The sequence below is a fragment of the Dermacentor silvarum genome, chromosome 6 (genome assembly GCF_013339745.2).
Source record: "Dermacentor silvarum isolate Dsil-2018 chromosome 6, BIME_Dsil_1.4, whole genome shotgun sequence".
NCBI lineage: Eukaryota > Metazoa > Arthropoda > Arachnida > Ixodida > Ixodidae > Dermacentor > Dermacentor silvarum.
In genome coordinates this window covers 129713694-129737550 of record NC_051159.1, presented here as the reverse complement: position 1 = coordinate 129737550, position 23857 = coordinate 129713694, and the positions used below count along the sequence as shown (strand labels likewise).

Genomic DNA, 23857 nt, shown 5'->3' with positions numbered 1-23857 from the left:
AAAAGGAAATTGAGAGTTAAAAGGCAGGTGATGGTGCAGTAGTTCAGTGAACTATACCGTGTGTCCGTCCAGCTAACGTTAGCAAAGCCGTTCAACGGAAAAAAAAGAAAAAAAAAAAGAAAAAAAAAGACTAAAAGAAAAACACAATTATAAGACCTACAGTGTTCGGATGTCAGAGGTCTGGCGACCGAACATTGTAGGTCTAAAAATGATATCTTGCACCATTTGTTTTTAATCTTTTTTCCTTGAACAGCTTGGCTGACGGTTAGCTGGGATAGCTTTTGGGCGCGTGGATACAGCTTGACCATGCCCAACGCGTCATTATATCACTGTGTAACACCCGTGTACTTAGATTTAGGTGCACGTTAAAGAACCCCAGGTGGTCGAAAATTTCCGGAGTCCCTCACTACGGCGTGCCTCATAATCAGATTGTGGTTTCGGCACGTAAAACCCCATCATTTATATATGTTATATATACTGTGTGAGACGAGCTTAGAGACTTGTCCTTAGAACATCCGCGGAGTGAATGTGAGTGTGCAAAACATATTTGTGTGAGAACGTTCTGTGTGGACGCGTTGCTTCTGTGTGTAGAGCGTGTACATTGCAAATACTGCCTGCTATTATATGCTTATTCTTGCACAAGCGGGCTACTGCCATTTCCCGGCCATCGAGCTCGTGGAGCACGCGAATCGGCCGACACAGAAGAAGAAGAATAACCTAAGGGCCAAGGAGCACCACCGACGCGAGGTCAGTGTATTTCTTTAACTATATAGTATGTTTCAGTTTACGTAAGGCAGCTGAAATCGGGCGCGGCTCATGCTACTGAAAACGTGTAATAACCAAGCTGAAGCCAAGTGTGACTACGTTATTCCACGTCGAGAAGGATTAAGCCCTTGTCCTCTATAGTACCTCATTACGATGCCTTTTATGCAACGGCCTGTTAAGAGATTGTTGAATCATATAGGGTACCCATGAAGCGCGAGGACTTTTCAGTTGCAAACTAAAAAAAAAAAAAAAAAAAAAAAATCCAGTCATACTGCGGCTGAGGCTCATTCATACATGTACGATATCTTTCTGCACTAGCGTCGCAAGTGTTAACAAGTTCTCTTATGTCAACAAGCGCAGGTGCCCGCAACATGGCGTCGTCGGCGCGCCGAGCCGCTGCCGAGCCGTGCGACGCGACCGAGCACGACTCGAGCAGCAAGCTCTTTCGTTCTATTGATAGAGACAGCGCGCAAGCAGCTGTAGTCAAACACCAACCCTGGCAGCTCGTCTGCATGGGCTCGTGTTTCGTGATCAGCGTGGTCGTCATGATGGGCTTCGGCGCCGCGTCCGTCTCCAGCTCTCCGCACCGCTCGCTGCCCGCCACTGTAGTAGGGCCGCGACGTGGCGGCGGCCGCGCCGGAGGTGCACTCACGTGGTGGTACTTCGGCGCGAACACCCATGCCCCGGCGGCGACGGCGACGACGACGAACACGACCATTGGCAACGTTCTACCGAGACTGCGCTCCGAAGAAACACCCGACGAGGAGTCGTCGATCGAGACCCTGCGACGCCTAAAGGACGTCGTCAACGCTCCCCTGCTTCCGTCCGAGCCCTGTCAACGCCGGCATCCAGAAGCTCGAGTCCTTGGCAGCGCAGCAGGCGCAGGCCACCGAGAAGAACACGACGGACTCGACGAATCCCGCAGCCACTCGCCTTCCGATTACGCCGACTGCGCGCGGCGCGCGCCGCGTCGCGCTGGACGGTTCCACTCCCGTACACTACGTCCTGGAGATCGAGCCCAGCCTGGACGAAGCGACCAACTTCTCGTTCAATGGAACCGTGACCGTCACCTTCGTGTGCCGCAAGCGCACGGACAAGATCGCGCTCCACGCCGCGGCCGTACTGGCGGTGGACGTGCTCAACATCGTGGCCACCTTCAGGAGCGTCCAGAAGCCGTTGCGCATCGACAACACGTCTCGCAACGTGCTCGAGGACTTATACGTCATCCGGCTGAAAGAGCAGCTCCACAGGAACGAGCGCTACAACTTGACTCTGCGCTTCTCTGGTACGGTGGGCACGGATCCCAAGGGGCTCTACCGGGTCAGCTACATCGAAGCTCCCGGAAAGCGACACAAGTAGGTGTCCGTACAATAATTAGCGGTGAAATAAAATGAAATGTGACGTAGCTCGCAGCTTAATTTCTAAACCCTGTTGGTAGCTTTTTCTTTTTTTAAGATTTTAGTGCTTGTTTTTCCTGGCACACAATTTTGGTATCGGCATACCCTTATAACTTTCTACGATTATGCCAAAATAATCTCACCGGACGAAGTCGCCTCTCTTTCGTGAAGTCAACGCTGAACTACATAAACATCTAACAATCGCAAACAGAGCGTTCGGAAAGTCAGTCCCTGATCCGAAAATTTTATAGTACCCGATTAAAAGTATAGTCTGTTTTGCATATCGACTGTGGAGAACTCATATACATTCTGTCAGTACTCCGGGCCTCACCATTGTAGAAAATAAGGTGGTGGCGATGATTATAGGTATTAATGCACAACGAGAAATATTGCGATGACTATGGGAAACAATTACTGTACGACAGTTCTAGAAAAATATAGGAGATAAATGAAGCCATTGCGCGCATAACCACGTGCTTACTTGACACGTCTACATCCGGTCTATACAGCGCTCAAAATACCAAGAGAACTTACAGAGAACTTTGCAGCACCCATGCTCTTAGCGACTTCATTACTTTTACTAAGGCTGTACGCTGCTTAGTAAAAATTTCAGGCTCGCAGCTATGCATGCGGTTACGGGATAGACATGAATTTTTGTCAACCTTTGCTCTACGAAACGTGCGAAGGAGAAGCAAGGACACGTGCGCGCGCGAGGCGTTTGGGGGTATTTTGATTCGCGACTTAGCGGATCTACAAACATTAAGAAGCTGACGTTTCGCAGACGTCACAAGAAATTAAGCCTACCAACAGGATTTTACTATGGCACTGACATCGTGCTTCACACGTGCAGGTGGGCCCTGCTCACTAAAATGCGCCCTAAGTACGCCCGGAGGGTGTTCCCCTGCTTCGACGACCCTTCGGTGACGGCCAGCTTTGACATCACCATAGTGCACAAGAAAGGGGTCAACGCCTTGTCCAACATGCCAGTCTACAGGACGGAAAGAAGGTAACGTGCACCACGTGCACTTCTAGGATCAAAGTGCACGTTCACTAAATGTGAATAGATTTTGCGACGGCCTGCGCCAGACAGTACCAGAAAATATATACGTTGACTAACGAATACTAGGAATTGTGTTTTAGCACGAGAATATTAGGCTTAACATATTCAATGCCTTATAAGGCGCGCGAACCCACAAAGTGTGCGAAAGATACAAGGGGTTGTTATACATGGAGAAATAATGGGCACATTTCAATTGACAACGCGCGAAAATTACGCTGTCTTCTTTTTTAAAGCGATATCTTTCGTTGGCTTTACAACATACTCATGATATTCTGAGGGATACTTGCAACGTTATCGCTTACAAAGATATCGCCCCAACGTTGATTCTATCAGATTATTTTTTTTTCTGTCGAATTATGTGCTATTGCTTTGCGCTGCACAAAGAGAACAAGTGAATGTGCTCTATAAGGAAGCTGCGTATACGCAGATTTCCAAGGCAGCGCATCATGCGCTACGCCAAATAAATTCAGCTATATTATATCGGTAAAAGCGCGGACGGCCGTCGTTGTTCGATTAAAATTTACGTATTATATAGTACTTAGTCGTATATGTATTAGTATGATATTGTCGCAGTCGAGGACGGCAGAAAACTAGGTGGAGTGATTGAATTAGGAAATTTGCAGGTGGAAATTGGAATCAGCTAGCGCAGGACAGGGGTAATTGGAGATCGCAGGGAGAGGCCTTCGTCCTGCAGTGGACATAAAGATAGGCTGCTGCTGCTGATGAATATTGTTAAATTCTGTAAATTTCGCTTTTCCATATGTTAGGACGCCAGACCTTGTGGCCGACACCTTTGCCAGGACGCCGAGGATACCAACCCTGCTCATCGCGCTCACACTGAACGACTTTCCGTCCTTCGGCAAGGGCACGGTAAGCGTGGATACCACGAAATAACCACGTGGTTGGTTAAGCGATCAACCCTGAAACCCTCGTAGCTGCCGCAGCAATTCCTGTCGTCGACGTTTCGAGTTTTATCCAGGCCCGACAAAAGTATACGGAACTGCGCCGCTCATTCCAGCTACGCGTTCCATTTGGCCTGAAATAAGACTCGGTCATCTGCTTCCCTCGCGTCAGTCCTAACTGAAGCAGGAAGCAGTTCTGCGCATCCTGTTTTGCGCATCTCTAGCATGAACTCATGGTGCAGTTCATGGGCGCTCATGGTGCAGCTTGCTAACGTTTCGTCCGATTCACTTCAGATGCGGGTTTGGACTCGTGCATCGGCTACAGCCCTGGCACAAAAACTGGCTCTGGACGTCGTGCCCAAGTTGCTCGAGCATTACGAAGATTATTACGAGACGAAGTATCCGATGCCGAAACTGGGTGAGCACAAATACGTTATGAACGCACTTGCACACGACTCTAACAAGTGTACATGTGTTCATTTATTTTTTAAATATTTATTTATTTGTAAAACCCTCAAGGTACATAGTAGTACATTGCAGAGGGGAGGGGCGAAAAATACAATGCAAGAATTAAGAATACAGTATTGGAAACGGGAATGCACAGAAGAATATTAAAACAAAAACAAAAAACGAAGGCATAGAAAGAAATGTTGGTGATAGTTCAAAAACAACATGTAAAATCAATTACACAGTATGGAGTAAATAAGTACCAACAAAAGTACACTACAACCAACAGGTAATGTCTCAACTGAGGAATTATAACGCGTTTCGTTTGGTACTATTTCATGTTAGTTAATGTATGCATTGGCTTAGCATTTGGGGCGCATGACCTCATTCCATGTCGTTAGTGTACCCTTCTCCGGAACATTTCTGTGATGAGGAAATTCAGACAACTAAGAGTGTCTTTCGGCATTTCAGATATCGTGATCCTTGCCAACTGCTCCATTGTCACGTCCGGCTACTTTGGATTGATCTTCATGAAGGAGCCGACGTTCGTCCTTCAGAATCCACGAAAGACAATGGCCAAAGATGCTGTGCAGAGGTTGTCGGCTTTGGCTCAGGCCATATCGGCGCAGGTGAGGTTGTGCGTTCATATTGGTTTGAAACTACATTAGAGCACACTTGGCGAAGTGTATTTGGCTGCTCTTTAAACGCGGCAGTGTGATGCTGATTGTCAGCTTTGAAATCAAATGAAAAGTAATGAAATGAAAGCATGCTTGTGTCTATGAGTTGTTATCTTATGAAAAACAAAATCGCTGCTACACTAAACTTTGCAAATCGGTAGATGGGAGCGAAAAACTGAATACCTCAGCAATCAACTTTGCTCAAATACACTTGAGCAAAGTTTGATGAATGGCTCTAGCTTTCTTTCTGTTCTACTCGACACAGGAACAGGGAAACGACTGTGTAGCCCCGGCTCTAATTTTAACAGCAAGAAGGCTGTACAGCCCAGGGTATCGAAAGTTATGATTCTTAATGTAGTAACCTTTGTAATTGTTCTCGATTTTTTTTTCTACACAAGTGGTTTGGAAACCACGTGACGCTGTCTGGGTGGAATAACATTTGGCTGAGCCGAGCACTGGCCGGGTTCAACAAGTACTCGGCGCTGAAGAAAATCGACCCCTACTGGGATTCCGTAAGTCATCAGTCCCGCCATGTTGAATTTATCCTTACAGCTTGAAATGCACGTTACTTGGTTTGCACATTACACGTGCGAGTCAAATTATACATGTGCTATGGTCTTAGCAGTACTTTGAATTCTGCACAAAGGCAGCACCTTGAGCACCTGTGAAACGCAGAAAAGCAAGCTTTACAGAACAAGGGGTTATGCTGCGCGCTACGCAATTGCTTCTGTGAAGTAGCTGAGCAATAGGAGCAGATCAGAGTCACGACCGCGATTTTTTTATCGATTGAGTAACACCTTCTTTACAGTAATCGCCAAAAATACAGCTTATTTTAGTGTTCATTACTGAGAAAAGTCCTGCAGAAGAAAAGAAAGAGGACGTCGCCCAGGGCAAGAAGCCTGCCCGATGGTGCAAACATTGTAACATTTGTGACACCGCAAAACAACTGAAACGTGCTGTGTACGATTTAAGGAGTTGTCGGAAGGCGATCTCGGTGATAAGTAAACAACATCCAGCTAGTATTGTGTCACTGGTTCATGGTCAACACAGAATAACGTAATTCAGATCATGATTTAGTCATAAATCTTCTCGCCACTTCTTTAGGTTGAGTTAGACGCAATATACATGTACTCATGAAAATTAAACTTTGAATTTTGGATATTAGAAAAAGGTTTTCGGCGCGCAAAGTACGTGCGCACGAAGGAAAAACGAAATTCATTACCGCACTTAACCGTGTCAGTTTCTCTCCTACGAGATCATATATTTTACTTTCCCTTCTGGCGCACAAAGTATGAAGTGAATTGAACATTGAGAAAATAGACCAATTAGATGGGTTAAGGGATGTATTGGGGACTGTCAATAACGTTACAAGAGCACGCAAAGAAGAGTCCACGACAGTACCGCACTTTGTCCTTGTCGGTTCTTTCTCGCCCACAGGCTGACTTGGAGCTCGTCTACGACGTTCACGAGGCGCTGTATTTAGACAGCCTGGGCACCCGCTACGCGCTGTCAGACGAGGACTCCATCGATATGCAGGCCGAAAACCCTCTCATCAACATCGACCTAAAGAAGGCACGATGTATTTCCTTAAGTGATTTAGTGAACATTCAACGTTTCCTCATCGTTGTGCCGTGTCACGGTAAAATGATGTGCGAGCGATGTCATTATACTTTTAGGGGCTCGCTCTGGTAAGGATGGTAGAGTCGTCTTTGAGCAACAACAGCTTCCGGAAAGGTTTGAGCGTGAGTACTCTTTCAAGAAATTTGCGCTATAGCTCACCGCTGTATACCAGTCGCCATTACGTTTCACTGATACATCCGTATAACTCTTCTATTGCTGCAGGAATTCCTCCAGTCGTACAGACACGAACGCATACACGAGGACGACATATGGAGGGCTTTCGAGAAGGTACTGCCAGCAGTGCTGCATGTTTCAGCGGGCTTCATTAACAATATTGTTTTTGTAGCCGTCTCAGAACAATTCGTTATACGTAAGGCGAGTCTTGTGATTAGTGTGGTTTTACTGCGCGGACGACTTCTGCCCATTAATCTCTCGATTATGTGAAGTTTTTGAACGTGCACAAACGGGTCAATTTGCGGACACCTTAGCCACCTTATATTGAAGAGTAAGATGTTGCCAGAAGCTGGCGTAGTATAACAGGAAAAAAAAAAAAACAGCCTGATGTTAGTGTCAGTTTTTGCAGCGCAGCCACACATTTAAGCACAGCCAGAAGCAAATGCAACAGCATCTAAGTTTCTGTCAGTTAGTTGGAATATACTTTATTTATTTCCGTTTCTTTGTTCAAAATAGGTTGTATAACGCTTACTGCCCTCAAGTATTGAGAATTTTAGGCCATGTAATTCATCCCCTGTGGCGATGGGGACTACCAGCAACATACCAGTCGTGAAATTCAGCGGCATTAGCATCACGTGGTTGTTGTCAGTTGCTTTTAATTATGCTGGCAACTTTCGTCTTGGGCTGAAATACCTTGTCGCTTGCCTCCAAAACCCCCTTATCACGACCGTGAGTAAAATGAGGGGGGGGGGGGGGGATTTCGTCGCGGAAGTGCAGGTGCTAATAAAGCTCCTAAATACATCCCTTGTGTCGCATCGACTTAATTGTAAACACAAGGGAAATAGAAACATTTGATTTCTTGGGCTTTTCGATAGCTCCGAGTTCTTTGATCGAAAGAAAATATGTTTAGCCCACTGCAGTAAACTTCTGCCTGAAATAGCCTGTTTCAATGTTGAACGTTGTCTGCTACAGGTAAACGTGCTAACACGCTGACTTTCCTCTGCTATGATTGCGCTTCTTCCTTCTCTATACGAGTCTGTATATCTGCCATTCATTCCACTGCAAAAGCAAAGTCAGTTCCTTCTATATATATTCTTTTGAGTCCTTCCAAGGAAGCGACAAATTATAATGTTACCACATCAATGTTTCCGTGCACATACCGCTGGGAACGGTGATCTATTGCGCGTGGAAAAAGTATGAAATGTGTTTGTGATATTTTTTTTTCTTTGCTCGAGGGTGGGGCGTTATGTTAGCCCAGCTTACCTCACGTCTCCGATTCCCATTTAAAGCATATGCACAGTTAAATGCTACCCTCGTGGTCTTTGCTCAGGAGCATCGTGGCCTGAATGCTTGTATGTGCTCACGTGATATTTCGGCAGGTTGAAAACATGTCGGGCACTCCCATGGATCTGACCTCGGTTATGCACACGTGGACGAAGCAAGATGGCTACCCCTTGGTTACTGTCAAAAGGTTCTACGCTTCGGGCACTGCCAAGGTCTCCCAGTGTCGCTACTACTTGAACGAACCTCGTTTGGAAAACAGGTCAGTGATCGTTACCGATCCGTTGTAATGCGAGAGCATAATAGACATTGAAAGTGGGTCGTCGGCGTTGTACTCACGGGTTTACCACGCGGGCCGATTCGAATGTTATGTAAATAAAGCTTGGGTGGCTCGATTGTGACGCAGTGCACATTTTGCGCTCTCTAAAGAATTTTAATGCTCAGAACTTGACCAACGGTGAAGTAGGGAGGTTTGGCCTCCATACTACAGAAGGAGCACCCAAAAATCGGCAAAATATAGATAAAAATAACCTATAACGGCCAGAATTTGTACAAAAATAAGACAAAATTTTCTTCGCTGAAATACCTTTGATGTAAACAGTTTGTTTTTCTGGATTGTTTCTAAATGCGATGCATTTCTTTGCGAACATTTGCTACTTTGGCAGTATCTATCTATCTATCTATCTATCTATCTATCTATCTATCTATCTATCTATCTATCTATCTATCTATCTATCTATCTATCTATCTATCTATCTATCTATCTATCTATCTATCTTATCTATCTATCTATCTATCTATCTATCTATCTATCTATCTATCTATCTATCTATCTATCTATCTATCTATCTATCTATCTATCTATCTATCTATCTATCCGCCTACGTCTTTGTGCTCTCATGGTCGTTTCGTTAACTTGGTATGTACCAAAATTGGCATACTATGACAAGAGTATATGACGAAATAAATGGTATGTCGTGACATGCGTGTCATGTAGGTCATAAAACAGCCGCCTACGCCCTGGTGCTGTCATGGTCGTTTCGTTAACTTGGCAGGTACCAAAATTGGAATAGTATGACAGGAGTGAATGATGAACATAAGTGATAGGTCATGACATAAATGTCTTGACATGCATGACATGTAGGTCACTGACAATGACCCAGTGAAAAAGATGAACGCTCAAAAATCACTGAAATGGGTTCGGACTACTAAGTGAAGGAAACACTAAAGGATGCTGGTAGAAGTCATAGTCATGAGCATGACTAAGCAAAAATGACAATGACTCAGCGAAAAAAAGATGAACACTCAAAAACCACTGGAATAGATTCGGACGTTGGTACTAAGTTAAGGAAACACTAAAGGATAGTGGTAGAAGTCATAGTCATGAGCATGACTCAGCAAAAATGAGAATGACTCAGCGAGAAAAGATCAACACTCAAAAACCACTGGAATGGATTCGGACGTGGGTAATAAGTGGAGGACACAATAAAGGATTGTGGTAGAAGTCATAGTCATGACCATGACTCAGCAAAAATGAAAATGACTCAGCGAAAAAAGATCAAGACTCAAAAACGAATGGAATGGGTTCGGATGTGGTACTATGTGAAGGAAAAGGCTAGAGGTTGATGGTCGAAGTCATAGTCATGATCATGACTAAGGCTTTCGCCTTAACAGCGCTTAGGTGTAGCTAAACGGACTCCTGAGGACTCATGACATTGATGTCATGACAAGCGCGTCATGTAGGTCATGAACGAGCCGCGTATACGTCTTGGTGCTCTCATGGTCGTTTCGTTAACATGGTAGACTCCCCGCGCACTGCTTTGCATAACATCGATTCCCATAGGGCGTGAGATCTGCCGTCTTTTTTTATTTATACGTAAAGATTCGCCGCCTATTTAACGTTAACAAAGTGCCTGAAACTGGACATAGGTAAAAATACATGCCTTATGGAAATGAAAAAAGAAAATCGAATTGAATTAGATATTTTTGGGTTGCCATTAACTGGAGTTACTTTCCATTTCTTTATGTTAATGTGAACTCTTGATAGTGGCCGGTCGTTCTTTTTTATTTGCACAGATCTTTTTTTTTTTTTTTTCACCCGTTGCTAAACTAGTCGTAAAAAATAAATGCATACTAACAATGCGCCGGTAGGTCACAGAAAGTGTGTTGATATTCGCGTACAAGAAAGCCATTGACATGAAGTGATCTTAAAAACGAACAAACTCACCCCACAAATCTCACTTAGTCCCCACCGTGCTATTCGCGCATACGTGCTACGAGCATAAATTCAAAAGGAAACAGGTCTGAACAGAGTAAATCGCGGTTTTATGATCCTGCGTTAGCGAGCGCTTATGACACATGCGGGATTTATTATATGAAGGGCAGTGAATGGACCGCAGTACGTTTAGCCCCGGTATGATACAGAGAGATATCGCACGACACCTTAATGTAATCCCGTGTAAGACGTGTTTTTGTTTAGATTTTCCGGTTCGCGTTTCAAAACGTGTTGATAATACCTTCGTTTCCTTCTTTTCAGCAACATCTGGCACATTCCGATCACCTTTTCCAACGGAGGTCCATTTTCGCAATTCAGGGACCACCCTCCGGTCGTCTGGTTGTCGAATCCTGATGGTAAATGACGTTTTTGCCTAGGATACTGTTGATAAAAATGGCAATGTAAGACTTTGAAGGATGCATTGCAATCGGGGAATTGCGATGGCTGCTGTTCTTCGCAGGCAAGTTGACGGACATTCCTTACAACGGGACCTGGCTCTTGCTCAACCTGAAAGCCAAGGGTTTCTATCGCGTGAACTACGACAAAAGGAACTGGATGATGCTCATCGAACAACTGAAGAAAGACCACACGGTAAGTGAATCGTTCCTGCCCTTGCGTTCTGTAGTCGCAACTTCGTACTTGATACTTCAAGATGTTTTTAAAAGCTTGCTGCTCTTCCTTTGCCATCGTTTCTATCTTTGGTAATTTTTTATCACTTCATATTGCACTTGAGTGCTTTTTTGTTGCCTCACTACTACCGAAAGCTACAGTTGGTCAATTTGCTTTTATGGTGGTATTCTGAGCTTCCACAAGCTAAGCGGCAAAGAAAGACGCAAATCAAAGAGAAAAAAAATAAGTAACCGGACGGAACCTTTGTATTACTTAGCCATTTAAGTTCTGAGAGCTTCTATAGTAGGTTCCTTTTAAAGATGATAAGGCAGTGACTGAGACACGGTGTTACATGATGTGGGATTTACACGTTTGTATATTTTCTTTACAATAAAACTGGAATGGTTACAGATGAATGTCCGAGAATGGCGGCCGTTTTATAAGCTTGTGCCTGAGCCCACCGAATGCCAATGACGGAAGGGGTTTTACCACCTCCGTATGGCGTTGACCTCATTGTATAAACAATGGACTCGGAAGTATGGACTGATTTTCACGTTTTTTCTCTATTGGTTCAGTCATTCAGCTTTTCCTCATTCGTTTGACTTTTCACTTCTTTTATTTGTTCCTTTTTATCGTTTGTATTGCATGTCACTGCCCCCCTCCCCCGTATATAAGTATTTTCCGTCGTGTCTGTATGTTTGTTATTCCTTGTTTCACCCGGCTCGTAGCGCTGTTTTTACCCAATCATGAACCAAGTATCCCGACAGTCAATCTTCTCAATTTAGACGAATAGAAAATATTCTCCGAACTGTAAAGTATGCTTTGGCACGAGAAAGTTTACGACTGCTGACCAGGCACGTATATCTTCGTCTGCATTTTTGTCTCTCATACAGGCCATACCGCATCAAAACAGAGCACAGTTACTCGCTGACATCTACGACCTTGCCCGGTAAGTTATAATTTTAGGAGACGGGTTTGGGAGTCCCTGGCTTGCGATATTTATCCGTGACAGTCAACTTCAGAGGGGTATGCGAGAGAAGGCTTCGCATTTGGAATGGGTTTGTAACTGAGTGGTTCCGAAGAAACTAAACCAGACCGTGATGTAATCGTACAAAAAATATGTACCGTATGTGAGTGGCGCAAACCAGCCCGGTGTTTCTTGCCTACTCCGTCGAGTTGTGGCCGATTTTATGGCTCTTGTGTTCTCCTTTCCATTACGAATGGGAATACCTGAAACGCTTTCCTTCGTCATTTGCACACAACTAATCTACTTCCTGGTTGCGCGAATTCAACTTATGGTACCCTACACAAATTTATTCAGGACAGTCTCCATACATCCTGGAAGAAATGAAAAAAAAGACAAGTCTAGACCACAGAAAAAATGCCGCTAACAACTTATTTCCTGCAGGCACTGCAAAACGTACACACACTCCCTAAAGCACATGGGCATTGGGTTGGTGCTCAAACCTCGTCACGATATCACATTGAAAACATTCCCGAGATACCTCATCTTGCACGAATATAGAAAGATTCAGATGTGTCACTTACACCATTTGTCTCCTTTTTATTTTATAGGAAACGCCTCTAGAAGCCCACGTGCGACAGTGTGTCTGGTTTTTCCCGAAATTCGCACCTCTACAAGCCGGCTATAAATATTTTGATTTCCCTCGCGTAACAATGTGGATTGTAATAGTCAAAAGGGCGAGCCACAGCGTGCCTTAGGAGCCTCAGGAAGCAAAATAATCTAGGAGAAGTCGGTAGACAACATATGGAATGTCTGAATACGTTTTCATAAGTGTACGATTCGCGCTGAGTTCACAGGGCGAGATGGGCAGTGTACATTCAACTAACTCACAAGTCTCATTCAGAACTATCATGCCACGAACGCTTGCCAAATATTGCTTTCCTAAGTTTCAGGAAGAAAGAGAGAGAAATTAAGGCATAATTTCTTGATTGCTGCGTGTGCGTGTCGTTCCAGGTCGGGCGCCCTTCAAATGAGCCTAGCATTCTCTGCCAGCCGCTACCTGACCAAGGAAAGAGAGTTTCTGCCATGGAAAGCAGTCTTGAATGCCTGGAGAGGCATCGAGAAGCTCCTGCTGGGTACCAACATATTCCCGTCCTGGAAGGTGAGTCCATTCATAGATCAACCAGCGATGATCTGATATCTGAGAGGCCTCAATGTTGGTATTTATCCGTATTTGCAGTGAAACATTCCTGCATTATCACACAGAAAAGGCCGAGCTTTCTTGGTTTACAATTTCTGAACACAAACATTTGTTCATTACGCAACTTTCTTCGTATTTTGTCTAGAGCTTTGCTCACTTCGCTCATTTGCTGGCTACGCCTATACAGTAACACCATAACGATTTCTTTTATTCGCATTTAGGCTTTTGTCGTGCGCCTGATCACCTCCGCTTACACGGCGCTAAACTGGGAAGAGAAGCCTTCCGACGATGTTCAGAAAACGCAAGTTTTATTTCCTCTTCTCTTGATCACCTTTTTTTTCTCAAGCGTAATAGCCTTCTGTGTCACTAAATTCACAGCTTGTTTAAGTAACTGACCTCGGAAGCAAGGCCACTGTAAGCAGGTGAACGTATCTGCGCTTGTATTTTTGTCATTGTGCCTAAGAGCGATGATCAAGAACCAATCCCAATAACAAAGTCTGCGGCAGCCGGATGGAAGTTGTTTGCTCTTAAATAAATTCATTTCGATGGGGGCGAAATGCATAATCGCCCGTGCACGTTAAAGAACCCCAGGTTGTCATAATTAATCTGGAGTCCCCCCACTACGGCGTGCCTGAATGATATCGTGGTTTCGGCACGTAAAACACCACAATTAATTTTTTAAAAGTAATTTGTGAGCGATACCTTGTGTCATGTTGTATCGTCGAAGTACATAAACTATAGCCATGTAAACTTCTCGGCCAGCGCTGCCTCTTGTTTCACTCGAGTTAAATGAGACAGACGTCACACAATGTTAAAACGCACCTGTAGCCAAACTCTCCAGCTTAGATGCGTACACAAAGAAGGGAAACACACACTAACTCGTATTTCCGACGCACAGTCACAGGTCTTTTTGAAGGTCATCGCGCTAGCATTGAGCAAATTTATCTTGCCCTTCTGAGGGGAGTGGTGACTGAAATGAAAGAGCCGAAGAAAACGAGAAGGTAGCTTAATCTCGTCCCTGCATCGTCCGAATCTGTCCACCGCCGAAAAAAATTAGGCGCTCCCGCCATCACCTTCATGAGCTAGGCAACTGTACTTACCATTTACTGTTTCAACTCTACGTAAGCAAATGATATTTGCCTTACAGTACTGTAGTTCGAGTTTTCGAAATAGATTCCCCACAAATGCTGCCGGTGTAAGCGGTCCCATTGTTTTCGCAGGCTACTGCGCAGGGACATCTACGCGTTGGCTTGTCGTTACGACTACGCCCCTTGCGTGTCGGCTGCAGTCAACTACTTCAAGGCGTTCAAGAGCGCCAGTCGACAGCAGAACAAGTTGAGTGACGTCCTTACTAAGAACACCTTATTAATGTTTATATCAGTGAGACAGTTGCGATTTGTACCGAGCGCGCCTCTACCTTTCGCTCTACATTGACAAGGTGAGCGCATTTCGCGCATAAGTTTACCAGAGAGCACGCAGTGAGATGACCGAGTGTCCTACGCGTTATCCTTTTTTTACACACCTCGCTCTGCAAAATTTCTTCTACTTTCGGTAACTTACTACCATGCACGGTAACAAAATTAGCACATCTGCGTGTACCTTTATTATTTTGTGAGGAATGATTGACTAGTACCGGCATGTTCAAGCCGCTAATGGATATTCAGCATGGTTGCAGAAAACAGCGTACTTCAAATTACGTGTCGTACGCACGCAGGATACCTCACAACCATCGTGGCTTCGTGTACTGCGCCGCGGTGCAGCGGGGCGACTACTCGGACTGGAAGTTTGTCTGGGACCGCTTCGTGGAGCACGCGCACGAACCGGGCCTGGAGCGCTCCGAGCTCATCTGGGCGCTGAGCTGCTCCACCAACCAGAGGATCACTCGAACGTCAGTGCGCATTTTGCCCCGATACTATATAGTACGAAACACCGCGTTGCATGCGAACACAGATAGCGGGCGGCCGAAAGTTGTGGCCTCATTGTCCTCAGAATTTTACAGCGGAGCTGTTCAAGTCGAGCTTGGTCCGTGCGCAGCGATGTTCGCAGCATAGCCAAGTCGGGAGAGGGGCAAGTGTATAGCGAAAGGGAAAGCTCTCGAGAGGGAAGAGAGTGTGGCGAAGGGGGAGGAGGGAGGTGAGTGGAGAGGAGGACCGGCGGCACAGGTAGCAGGGCAGAGTTGAGCCGGAGCGGAGCCAATGCACAGCCGCGCTGAGCGCACGTGGTATGACGTTGGTAATGACGTCAGCGCTCCCTAGTAACAGGCACGCTCGCACATCGGCGGGCCTCTTTCTCCCCCTGGACTTTCTCGACGTAGCGCAATGGCGAAGCCGACCGCTAGAACTCCCGAAGAAGCCGCTCGATTGGAACGCCGTAGACTAGAGAATCGGCTCGTGAGCGTGCTAGGAAATGGAGAGCCGACCCCGAGCAACGAGCAGTAAACCTCGTTTAGCTTTGATCCTGCTTTGCTAAACCACGCTCTTCTTCGCCTAGCTTTGCACAACTTTGCTGAAGCTTCCCTTCAGCTCCGCTGGTCATTGGCGTTTGCGATAGCAAAGCAACGCCTTATTATTTGATGTCCACTGCAGGACGAAGGCCTCTATCGTAGATCTTCACTTAATCTTATCCTGTGTCAGCCGATATTCATGATGTGCCTGCAAATTTTCTAATCTCGTCACATCGCTTTATCCTCTGCCGTCTTGGACTGCGCGCCCTTCTCTTGGTACCCATTCTCTTACTCTTAACAGACCATCAGTTGTCTTCTCTACGCATTACGTGACCCGCCAAACTCCACTTCTTTCTTTTAACCTCAATTAGATTATCGGCTCGCACCCGTTTTCCCTGTAATCCACACCGCTGTCCTCATATGTTCGATCACCCTTGAGTGTACCTGAGTGTATTTTTTTTCTTCAAGGATATCGGTAAAATATACTGGCCATGGCTTGGGAGTGCCTTCCATACAAGCGTCATCCCACTTTTATTTAGCTCGAAAATTTATAACATTTTATTTCAGACGCACAGTGCTCAGCGACTCAAATGTATCTTCTTTTTTTTTCTTTTTATTTATATTGGTTCGCTGAGCGTGCAACCGGTTTTCTTTCCTCTGCTGATGGCACCCACTCTGTGGCACGTTCAAGGCGCTTAGTGTGTGGTGTTGTAAACATAGGCGCGAGGAAAATTATGAATTCCCTGGACCCGTGTTCACAAAAACATGTACGCTATAATTGTTCGTGAAAGCAAATTTCTACCAGTGATGATGCTGGAAATAATTTTGGCGATGGGGGCCGGCCAATGGCAAAGAACACGTATACGAACGAAAAACTTTGTGAATTTTGCCCCAGGAAACCATATACCGCTCGAGTGACCAAGACTATGCAAAATGTTTTTAGTGTACGTTAGCTATCAGCATGAGTTATTTGATTGTTTATTACGTTCCACTTATATTCTAACCAACGCAATTGGAATTTGCAACCTCTTCCTCAACAGTGTCGAGCTGGAACTCGCGCTGAAAACGAGCCCTTTGGAGCGGATTGGGCGTAACGTGAATGAATAATTTTAGTTTTCTTTCAAGTTGGCCCTTTTTTTCTTTAAGCTATCGTTGTAGCTGTTAAGAGTGTGCCACGCTGCAGCTGGCCTGCATCATTACCAGAGCCTTGAATAGGGCAGTGCAGCGAATCGATTTTTCGCTCGATCGATCGTTTTCAAGGAACGGGGATTTCCCGGGCTGTCCAAGAAACTGTAGTAGGACTCACGCGCGAAGAAAACCTTGCGAAGCAACTGGCTCCTGTTTTTTGAGGGCCAAAGAAGCGCATTTCGGTTGCGCTTGTCATGCGTTCTTTTTCGCCGGTACTCTTTGCCGTTGGGTTTCTAGGACGAGTGGAGAACACGTTTTCAAGTCACGCAGTTTTTCTTTGGTCTCAGATTTTGTTTCAGAGTGAGGTTCAGAACTGAATATCAGTATCTGGCATTTCGGATCTGACATTCATGACACTTATCGTACATGTTGGAAAAAGTTAAAAGCAACCAGAGAAAGCACGCACACACGCACGCACGCACGCACAGCGGCGTAGAATGCGAAACACCGGGACTACTACACGCACTGGTTTGAGATTAGCATAGGTATACAACAGGTATTGCTTCACAGAAGCAACAGGTTATCCTGCTGAAAAACGGTTTCGCTACACTACACTCGAAAACTTTTCCACGTCTGCAACTCGTTGAGATTTGGCGTAATCGGCCGCCCATCAGACTTCTCTCCTTTTCGCCCAGGCTCCTGAGGAAGACTCTGAACGAGAAGCTGTTGAACGTGATTGACTGCGTCCGCATATTCACCTTCGTGGCGGAACGGAGTGTCGAAGGAAGGAACCTCACGTTGGACTTCATCCGCAAGAACTGGCCGTCAATGTTCTTCATGTACGAGCTCCTTAACCTATGCAATGAAGCCGTTAAAAAACTTCTACGTTATCTTTTCTAGCTTGCAATGCCAGTGGCAATGTCCCTAAACATGCACGTAGGTTTGCTTTGACGTGTAATGGCGTCAAAGCACTCAACAGGCGCGCGATACTTTTTTTTCTCACTTTTTGCCTTGTCTCATAAGTAATTACTGAAGGTAATTGCTCACCTCAAGCATTAGATGCATTAGACATTTTACTTTAAACGAATTTGACTATTTTAGAGCGCAGATCTTAGGCGTCCGTTCCTGCGGCTAGCGTCGGCGTCACTTGTAACCGAGCGAACGAGCACAGCGAAAGATGAGAGCGAACGCGGCGCGCAGCGGAGGATGAAAAAAAGTGGGGAGATCTAGGAGGCGCGAGGAGGAAAGCGGAGAGGGGGTGCGGCGGAACCATGCGGCGGAAAGCGGGAGAGGGTATGGCGAAAGCGTGAGAAGATAAGCGTAGTGCGGCGACGATTGCTACGAGATGGCGCCAGAGTAGCGCACATCGTCTGGGAGCTCTGTCGGCGGCTGCTGTGGATCGCGCCAGAGTAGCGCACATCGTCTGGGAGCTCTGTCGGCGGCTGCTGTGGATCGCGCCCACGCGTCACCCACGCGCTGGCCCCACGCGCTGGCGCTCGCGATTTCCAGATTAGCGAGGCAGTCGCGCCATACTTTGCTCCGTTTGCAACGTGCCGCACGAGACTGATTGTCCGCGCCAGTCAATATATCGCGAAATGAAAACACGTATAGAGCTGCGCTCAAATTTCGCACTAGGGAGTATCGTAATGGTCGGTGATTTCTTTTTGTAAATCCTGTTATGCTGTTCATGCAAAGGGTACCGCGTATTTACGGTAGCAGCCTATGGACCCACGGCGGTGGTTCTTCGATCAACAGCGCACGCGATCATAAGCTTAAAATCATGCTTGTTTGCCGACCTCGTATAGTGCAAACACAAAAGGAAGTATGTCCATGAATCAGCTCCTGTAATGAATGCAATACGATTGGTTAAGTGCATCCAGCTAAATCGATGAACTTAACCAAATAGGGCATGCCTGTCCTACGTGAGCTTCAATTGCATTTCCTAAGAGGCCTACGGTGCCGTATAATTTGCCTCGCTGTAGGATACTAAGCGCATTACAAGTGTTTGTATTGTGTTAGCAAGGCACAATAAGGCGCTTAATCTACTGTTTTCGTTCCTTTTACACGAGCCATCGCTATGACTTGGTCACTTGTCGCCCTGTCATCGACCGTGACAAGCTATTTTTACCACAATATACCACCCAGGTGGCGTGCAAGGTTCATGGAGATCCTGATTCGCGTCGCTGCGAAAATGGTGAATGATCAGGAGCTCGACCAAGTGAGTTTCATGCCATTTGCTTCTCAACATGAAAGATTCACATATAGTTGCTAAAAAATTTTGCCATTTTCCTCGTTTCCCGTAAAGGTTCGCAACTTGTTCTACAATTTCAATGGGACTTCGGCTGAGGTGACCTGGGCCTTCCAGCAGCTCGACAGAAACGCCGCCGCGAACACAGCTTGGATGGCGTCGCAATACAAGCAGATCAGCAAATTTCTGGCTGAAGACGAGCGAAAGAGTAAAAACCTGAAAGCTTGAAAAGCGCTAGCTGCAAGTAGTGTGGGATTAAAGGTGGTGCTTGTGGCGAAGCAGTCGGCTTTTAACACGAAAGTGTTTTATGCCGGGGTCCACCAAGACTTCACTGACGTATTTCCGTCACGGAAATACGTCATAGAACATAATACAAAGAAAGAAACCAGAAGAAAAAGTTCCACAAACATGCAAAATTTGGAAATCGAACCCACGACCTTTCGGTCCGCGACGATAGATCGCCGAGCGTTTAACCCATTGCGCCACAAACGCATTTGCAGAGAGCTACACAGACGCGCCTTATATATCTAACACTCCTCCGTGTACCCGCGCTCTTGCTCGGGGCGGTGCCGCCGCCTACGAGCAGAAAAGAGAAGTACTGCATTATGACACTAACGCGCACCGACAGTGAACGCTTCGGTGTTCTCAGCACTACGACGCCTCGATGCCAGCATTCGAAGGGACGCTGGCATCAAGAAGCACTACCAACGCCTCTTAGGTGGCGTTCACCGTACTCAGCACAGCGGAGCGTGGCCTCCGCAATTAGCTCTGAAAATGTTTCTGAAGTTGATCGCGGAGGCTGCAATTACGACGCGCTGTACGCGCTGATTTGACTCGGTGACGATTCAGTTACGTGCTTTGTCTTGCGCGTTGTATTAGTGTGTCAGTTACGTGCTTCGTCTTTCGCGTTGTGCTAGCGTGTGCAGCGTAGTGCAGCTTCCATATGCACGACGGTTGCTCATGGTCATCGACGTTGGTAGTCGTGATGGAGGAGACGTGCCACCAGGCGTCAGCGTGGGTGCATCAACGCCTAAGGGCGCTTTAGCCACAAAACACCAATAGACATTATATATCAATGTGCAATAAACATTACACTACTTCTGTGAAGACACGTTTCACTTTCGTGTTCTATACCGATTCCTATATAAGAGGGATCAACCACATTTTTTTCTTTTTCTTGTTGCTCGCCGATTTCGGCTGCAAGCGAAGCTAGGTGAAGCCTCTTATTACATTCACTTCATGCCTATTGTGTCCTCAGATATATAGAAAAGAAATCTTTTTCATTTTTTCTTGCAAGGTTCTAGGATTATTAAGAAACTAGTGGCGGCCAGGCTTCAGTACCAGCCTCTGCTACTCGGTGCGCATGAACAGGTAGCCAACAAAATGACACAGTCACACTTCAATAGCGTAAGCTGTATAGGCGTCACAAAAGCCAATTTGGCTGCCGAGTGTAGCTTATGCTCTTTTAGAGGGGGCCCACAATCTCTGCGCATTGCACCTACTTGATATTCTTTGGATTATATACGGGGGAATAAAGATGATATCGGTCCACTGCAATTGCGATGAAAAAGAAATTTCTTCAAAGTTTGGTCTGCACATCGTGGTCAATACGCTTTGTGCACTATAAACTGACTGGAATTGAACGTCTGCGTACTGCTACAGTTGGCACTTGATCACCTAATGATATTGCAGTTTAACACAAATTGAAGTTCGCAATCGGGGTAGAAAAAAAAATTGCGGCTGCATATTATGTGATAAGTACAACAGCATCCTTCCTGCATGGGGAGGGTAATGTGGCAACACAGCTCAAATCGGTGCACGACTGTAATGAACGTAACCGTCATATGAAAGCTGAAAACTACGCACAACGTTCGATCCCGCGTCCGGCATGAGCCCGTTGACCTTCCTTTCAGTGGCCCTCTTTTTCTGGTGCCTATAGTTACTTCTTGGCCCTTCTGTAGCTGCTACTGATCATCTGCTTGCTCCGACGGCCCTAGCAGGTCAATTAGCGCATTCGATTCGCTTCGTAAAAGTGACATCGCCGTTAATTACGACCATCTTACTCGATGCTCTGTTAAGACACGGAGCCACAAGGTAACACTGATAATTGAAAATGAATGACGTTGTAAAATTGAGCGCCCATTTAATTAAGAATATTCCTAAAATACGTCTTAGAATAGAGGTAAATATCCTTGACACATTATTGTAATATAATTTTGCTGTAATGCATGGGTAAACGAGAGATTAAAGGGAACAATACATACCGAAAAATAGTCAATATCCTTACCTAATTTTTGTATTATCCTTCGGCTATAGGTGTATTGTTAATTTCGTGTATAGCGCACAAGGCACTCATTTTCAGTTGATTTCTGAGTGACTTGTGCACAGGCCGACACGTTTAGGTTTGAGTTGTTATCGGTTGTAGTTAAATGATCGGTAAAAAAATTCTAAGCTAAGAGCGCCCAATATACTAATCGAACATCTTAGAATGCGCCTAGAGGAGTCAGGAATTGCTCTCGCTCTACTAGAAAGTTGTTTATTCGCTGGCCAATTTCTTCAACTTCTTATGGTCGTCCCGAGCGCTGTCTTCTCTCATTGCGTACTCACTGTCAACGTTTTCTTCATTGCCATCATCGTAGGAATCATTGTGGACGTCACCACTGTCACCTGCATTGCTTCTTTGCTGTCCAGGGGTGCTTGTGGAATCGCAAGGAAGGGTCCCAGCGTTGTCGCTGCTAGGGAAAATGGTTACGGGAGCGTTTGTGTTCCTGGCAGAGTTCGTGATGCTAGTGATTTCACTAGTATTCATGATCTTGACACTATGTTTTTCCACATCCTCAGTGGCATGTCTTGCAGAGGGAGATTTTGACGGTTTGGTGACATTGGTCGAAGACGCGATGGTGGAACTGAAGCTTTTGGGAGCGTTCTTGGGATCCGTTATTTTTTTGATAATCGAGATGGTGACTGCATTCGCAACTTTCGTTGCACTTGCAGTGTGACTGACGTTGTTGTGAGTGTTGCCGACGTTTATATCGCTGTTGACCTCATTGTTGGGAGTAAACCGTACGTCACCACTTTCTTTTGTGTTTGCAGTAATTCGCTCAGTCAGTGAGCTGGGGGCTCTTGGAACCTTGCCGTAGCTGTTGGTAAACGGGATCATACTCGGAGCCATCCGTGGTTTAATCGTCAAAGCACTGCCGGTCGCTTCATCGCATTTCTTCGTACTCTCTTCAGAGCTCCTATGCGTGGTCCTTACAGTGCCATTTGCCACTTTGCTGACAGGCTCAACTGCGATGCCCGAGGTGTTGCCTCTAAGCAGCAAGACCATACTAGGAGAGAAACCAGCACTAGTGGTGAAATGTGAATCATCTTTGCGTTCATTTACGTTGTCGTCAACTTTTATGCCATCGGCATTAGAGTAAATGGGAAGGAACGTGGCGCTTCTGCCGTCTTCATTGGAATTCTTGGTATTCCGTTCTTCAGCTTTGAATGATTTGCCACCACCATTCACGAGGGAGTTACTACTGGCGTGTTGGCCCTCGCCCTTGCAGCTGCCAGAACTCGAATTTAAACATCTGCTATCAGTGTTTAAGCCTACTTCAGCCTTAATTTTGGGTGAATTCACCAGATAAACAGATGGACTTCTTTCAGCATCACCATTCCTTTCAACGTCCATTTTGTTCTTACTTTTTTGGTCTTTGAAAGGAGTGCTACGCAACATTTTTAAAAAGCCGCTATTCTGTCCATGGTTTTCTTCGGCAAAGAAATTTTCAAGTATGGCGTCGCCTCTGTGGATGGTAGAAAGATGACTTGTAGCCCTGCCTTTTATGCTTTCATCAATGCTGTAGTTAATGGTTCCGTCCAGCCCTGTGCCTTCAGCAACAACGGAAGCCCCTTGACTGTCAATGTAATGTCTGGTAAGGAACCTATCGTCGAAATTTTCTAGAATTATGGTGGTGTCTGTGTAGTCTTCATCTGTCATATACCGTGTGTTCAGTTCCTCATTCATCGGTTTTACTGAATCAAGCCTCGGCTCATCAGTGGCGATCCCAGCGGCACTCACAAGCGAAAGAACAGATGAGTTGCTTCTGGTATCACTGTCTCTTCCCACATCCTTACGGTCCTTACTTTTTCGGTTTTCGCTGGGAGAAATTTGCGACGATATTTTGGGAGACCCACCCTTCTTTGCTAACTTCTCTCCAGTTACCGCAGGCATTTTAGCTGCCGCCCTTATACTGCCATTCTTGGCCACACTCTTGTCTCGGCTGAAGGCAGCGATATAGCTTGCGTAACTCTGGTTATTGTGATTTTTTCTCACCCCAATACCGTCAGCAACCACAGTGTCCAGGAGACTGTTTAGGTAATGTTTAGACAGGAGTCTGTCGTCAAAATTCCTTATGGTTACGGCAGTGTCCGTATAGCCATCTCTACGTTCGCTGAAACGACGGTTCTGTTCCCTGTCTTTCGGTCCCGCCACAAGCGACTCTACCTTTTCAGCCGCCACCGCTGGGATGTTCACCCACGAGACCATGGATGAGTTTCTTGGCATATCAGCGTCCATCCTGTTCTCGCTACCTTGGCTGGGTCTGTCTGCCACGCTTGCGCTTGCGTCACTGTTGCCGTTAAGGTTTCCCCTCGCACCCGTACGTTCAGCAGTGACATAAGA

The 23857-nt window shown here is 45.9% G+C and overlaps 1 protein-coding gene across 1 annotated transcript; it reads left to right on the top strand.

Annotated features, from left to right (window-relative positions):
• The first annotated feature begins 1136 nt into the window (after window positions 1-1136).
• Window positions 1137-19461, top strand: LOC119456883 (aminopeptidase Ey-like). Its single transcript, XM_049669117.1, has 19 exons — window positions 1137-1565; window positions 1618-2120; window positions 3013-3168; window positions 3990-4092; window positions 4419-4542; window positions 5043-5200; window positions 5647-5760; window positions 6686-6820; window positions 8422-8585; window positions 10860-10954; window positions 11059-11189; window positions 12101-12156; window positions 13186-13333; window positions 13594-13673; window positions 14593-14706; window positions 15087-15260; window positions 17639-17782; window positions 19089-19161; window positions 19249-19461. Exons 1-19 carry the CDS (start codon window positions 1137-1139, stop codon window positions 19417-19419), a joined length of 3072 nt encoding a protein of 1023 aa, XP_049525074.1. The 3' UTR covers window positions 19420-19461.
• The last annotated feature ends 4396 nt before the right edge of the window (window positions 19462-23857 follow it).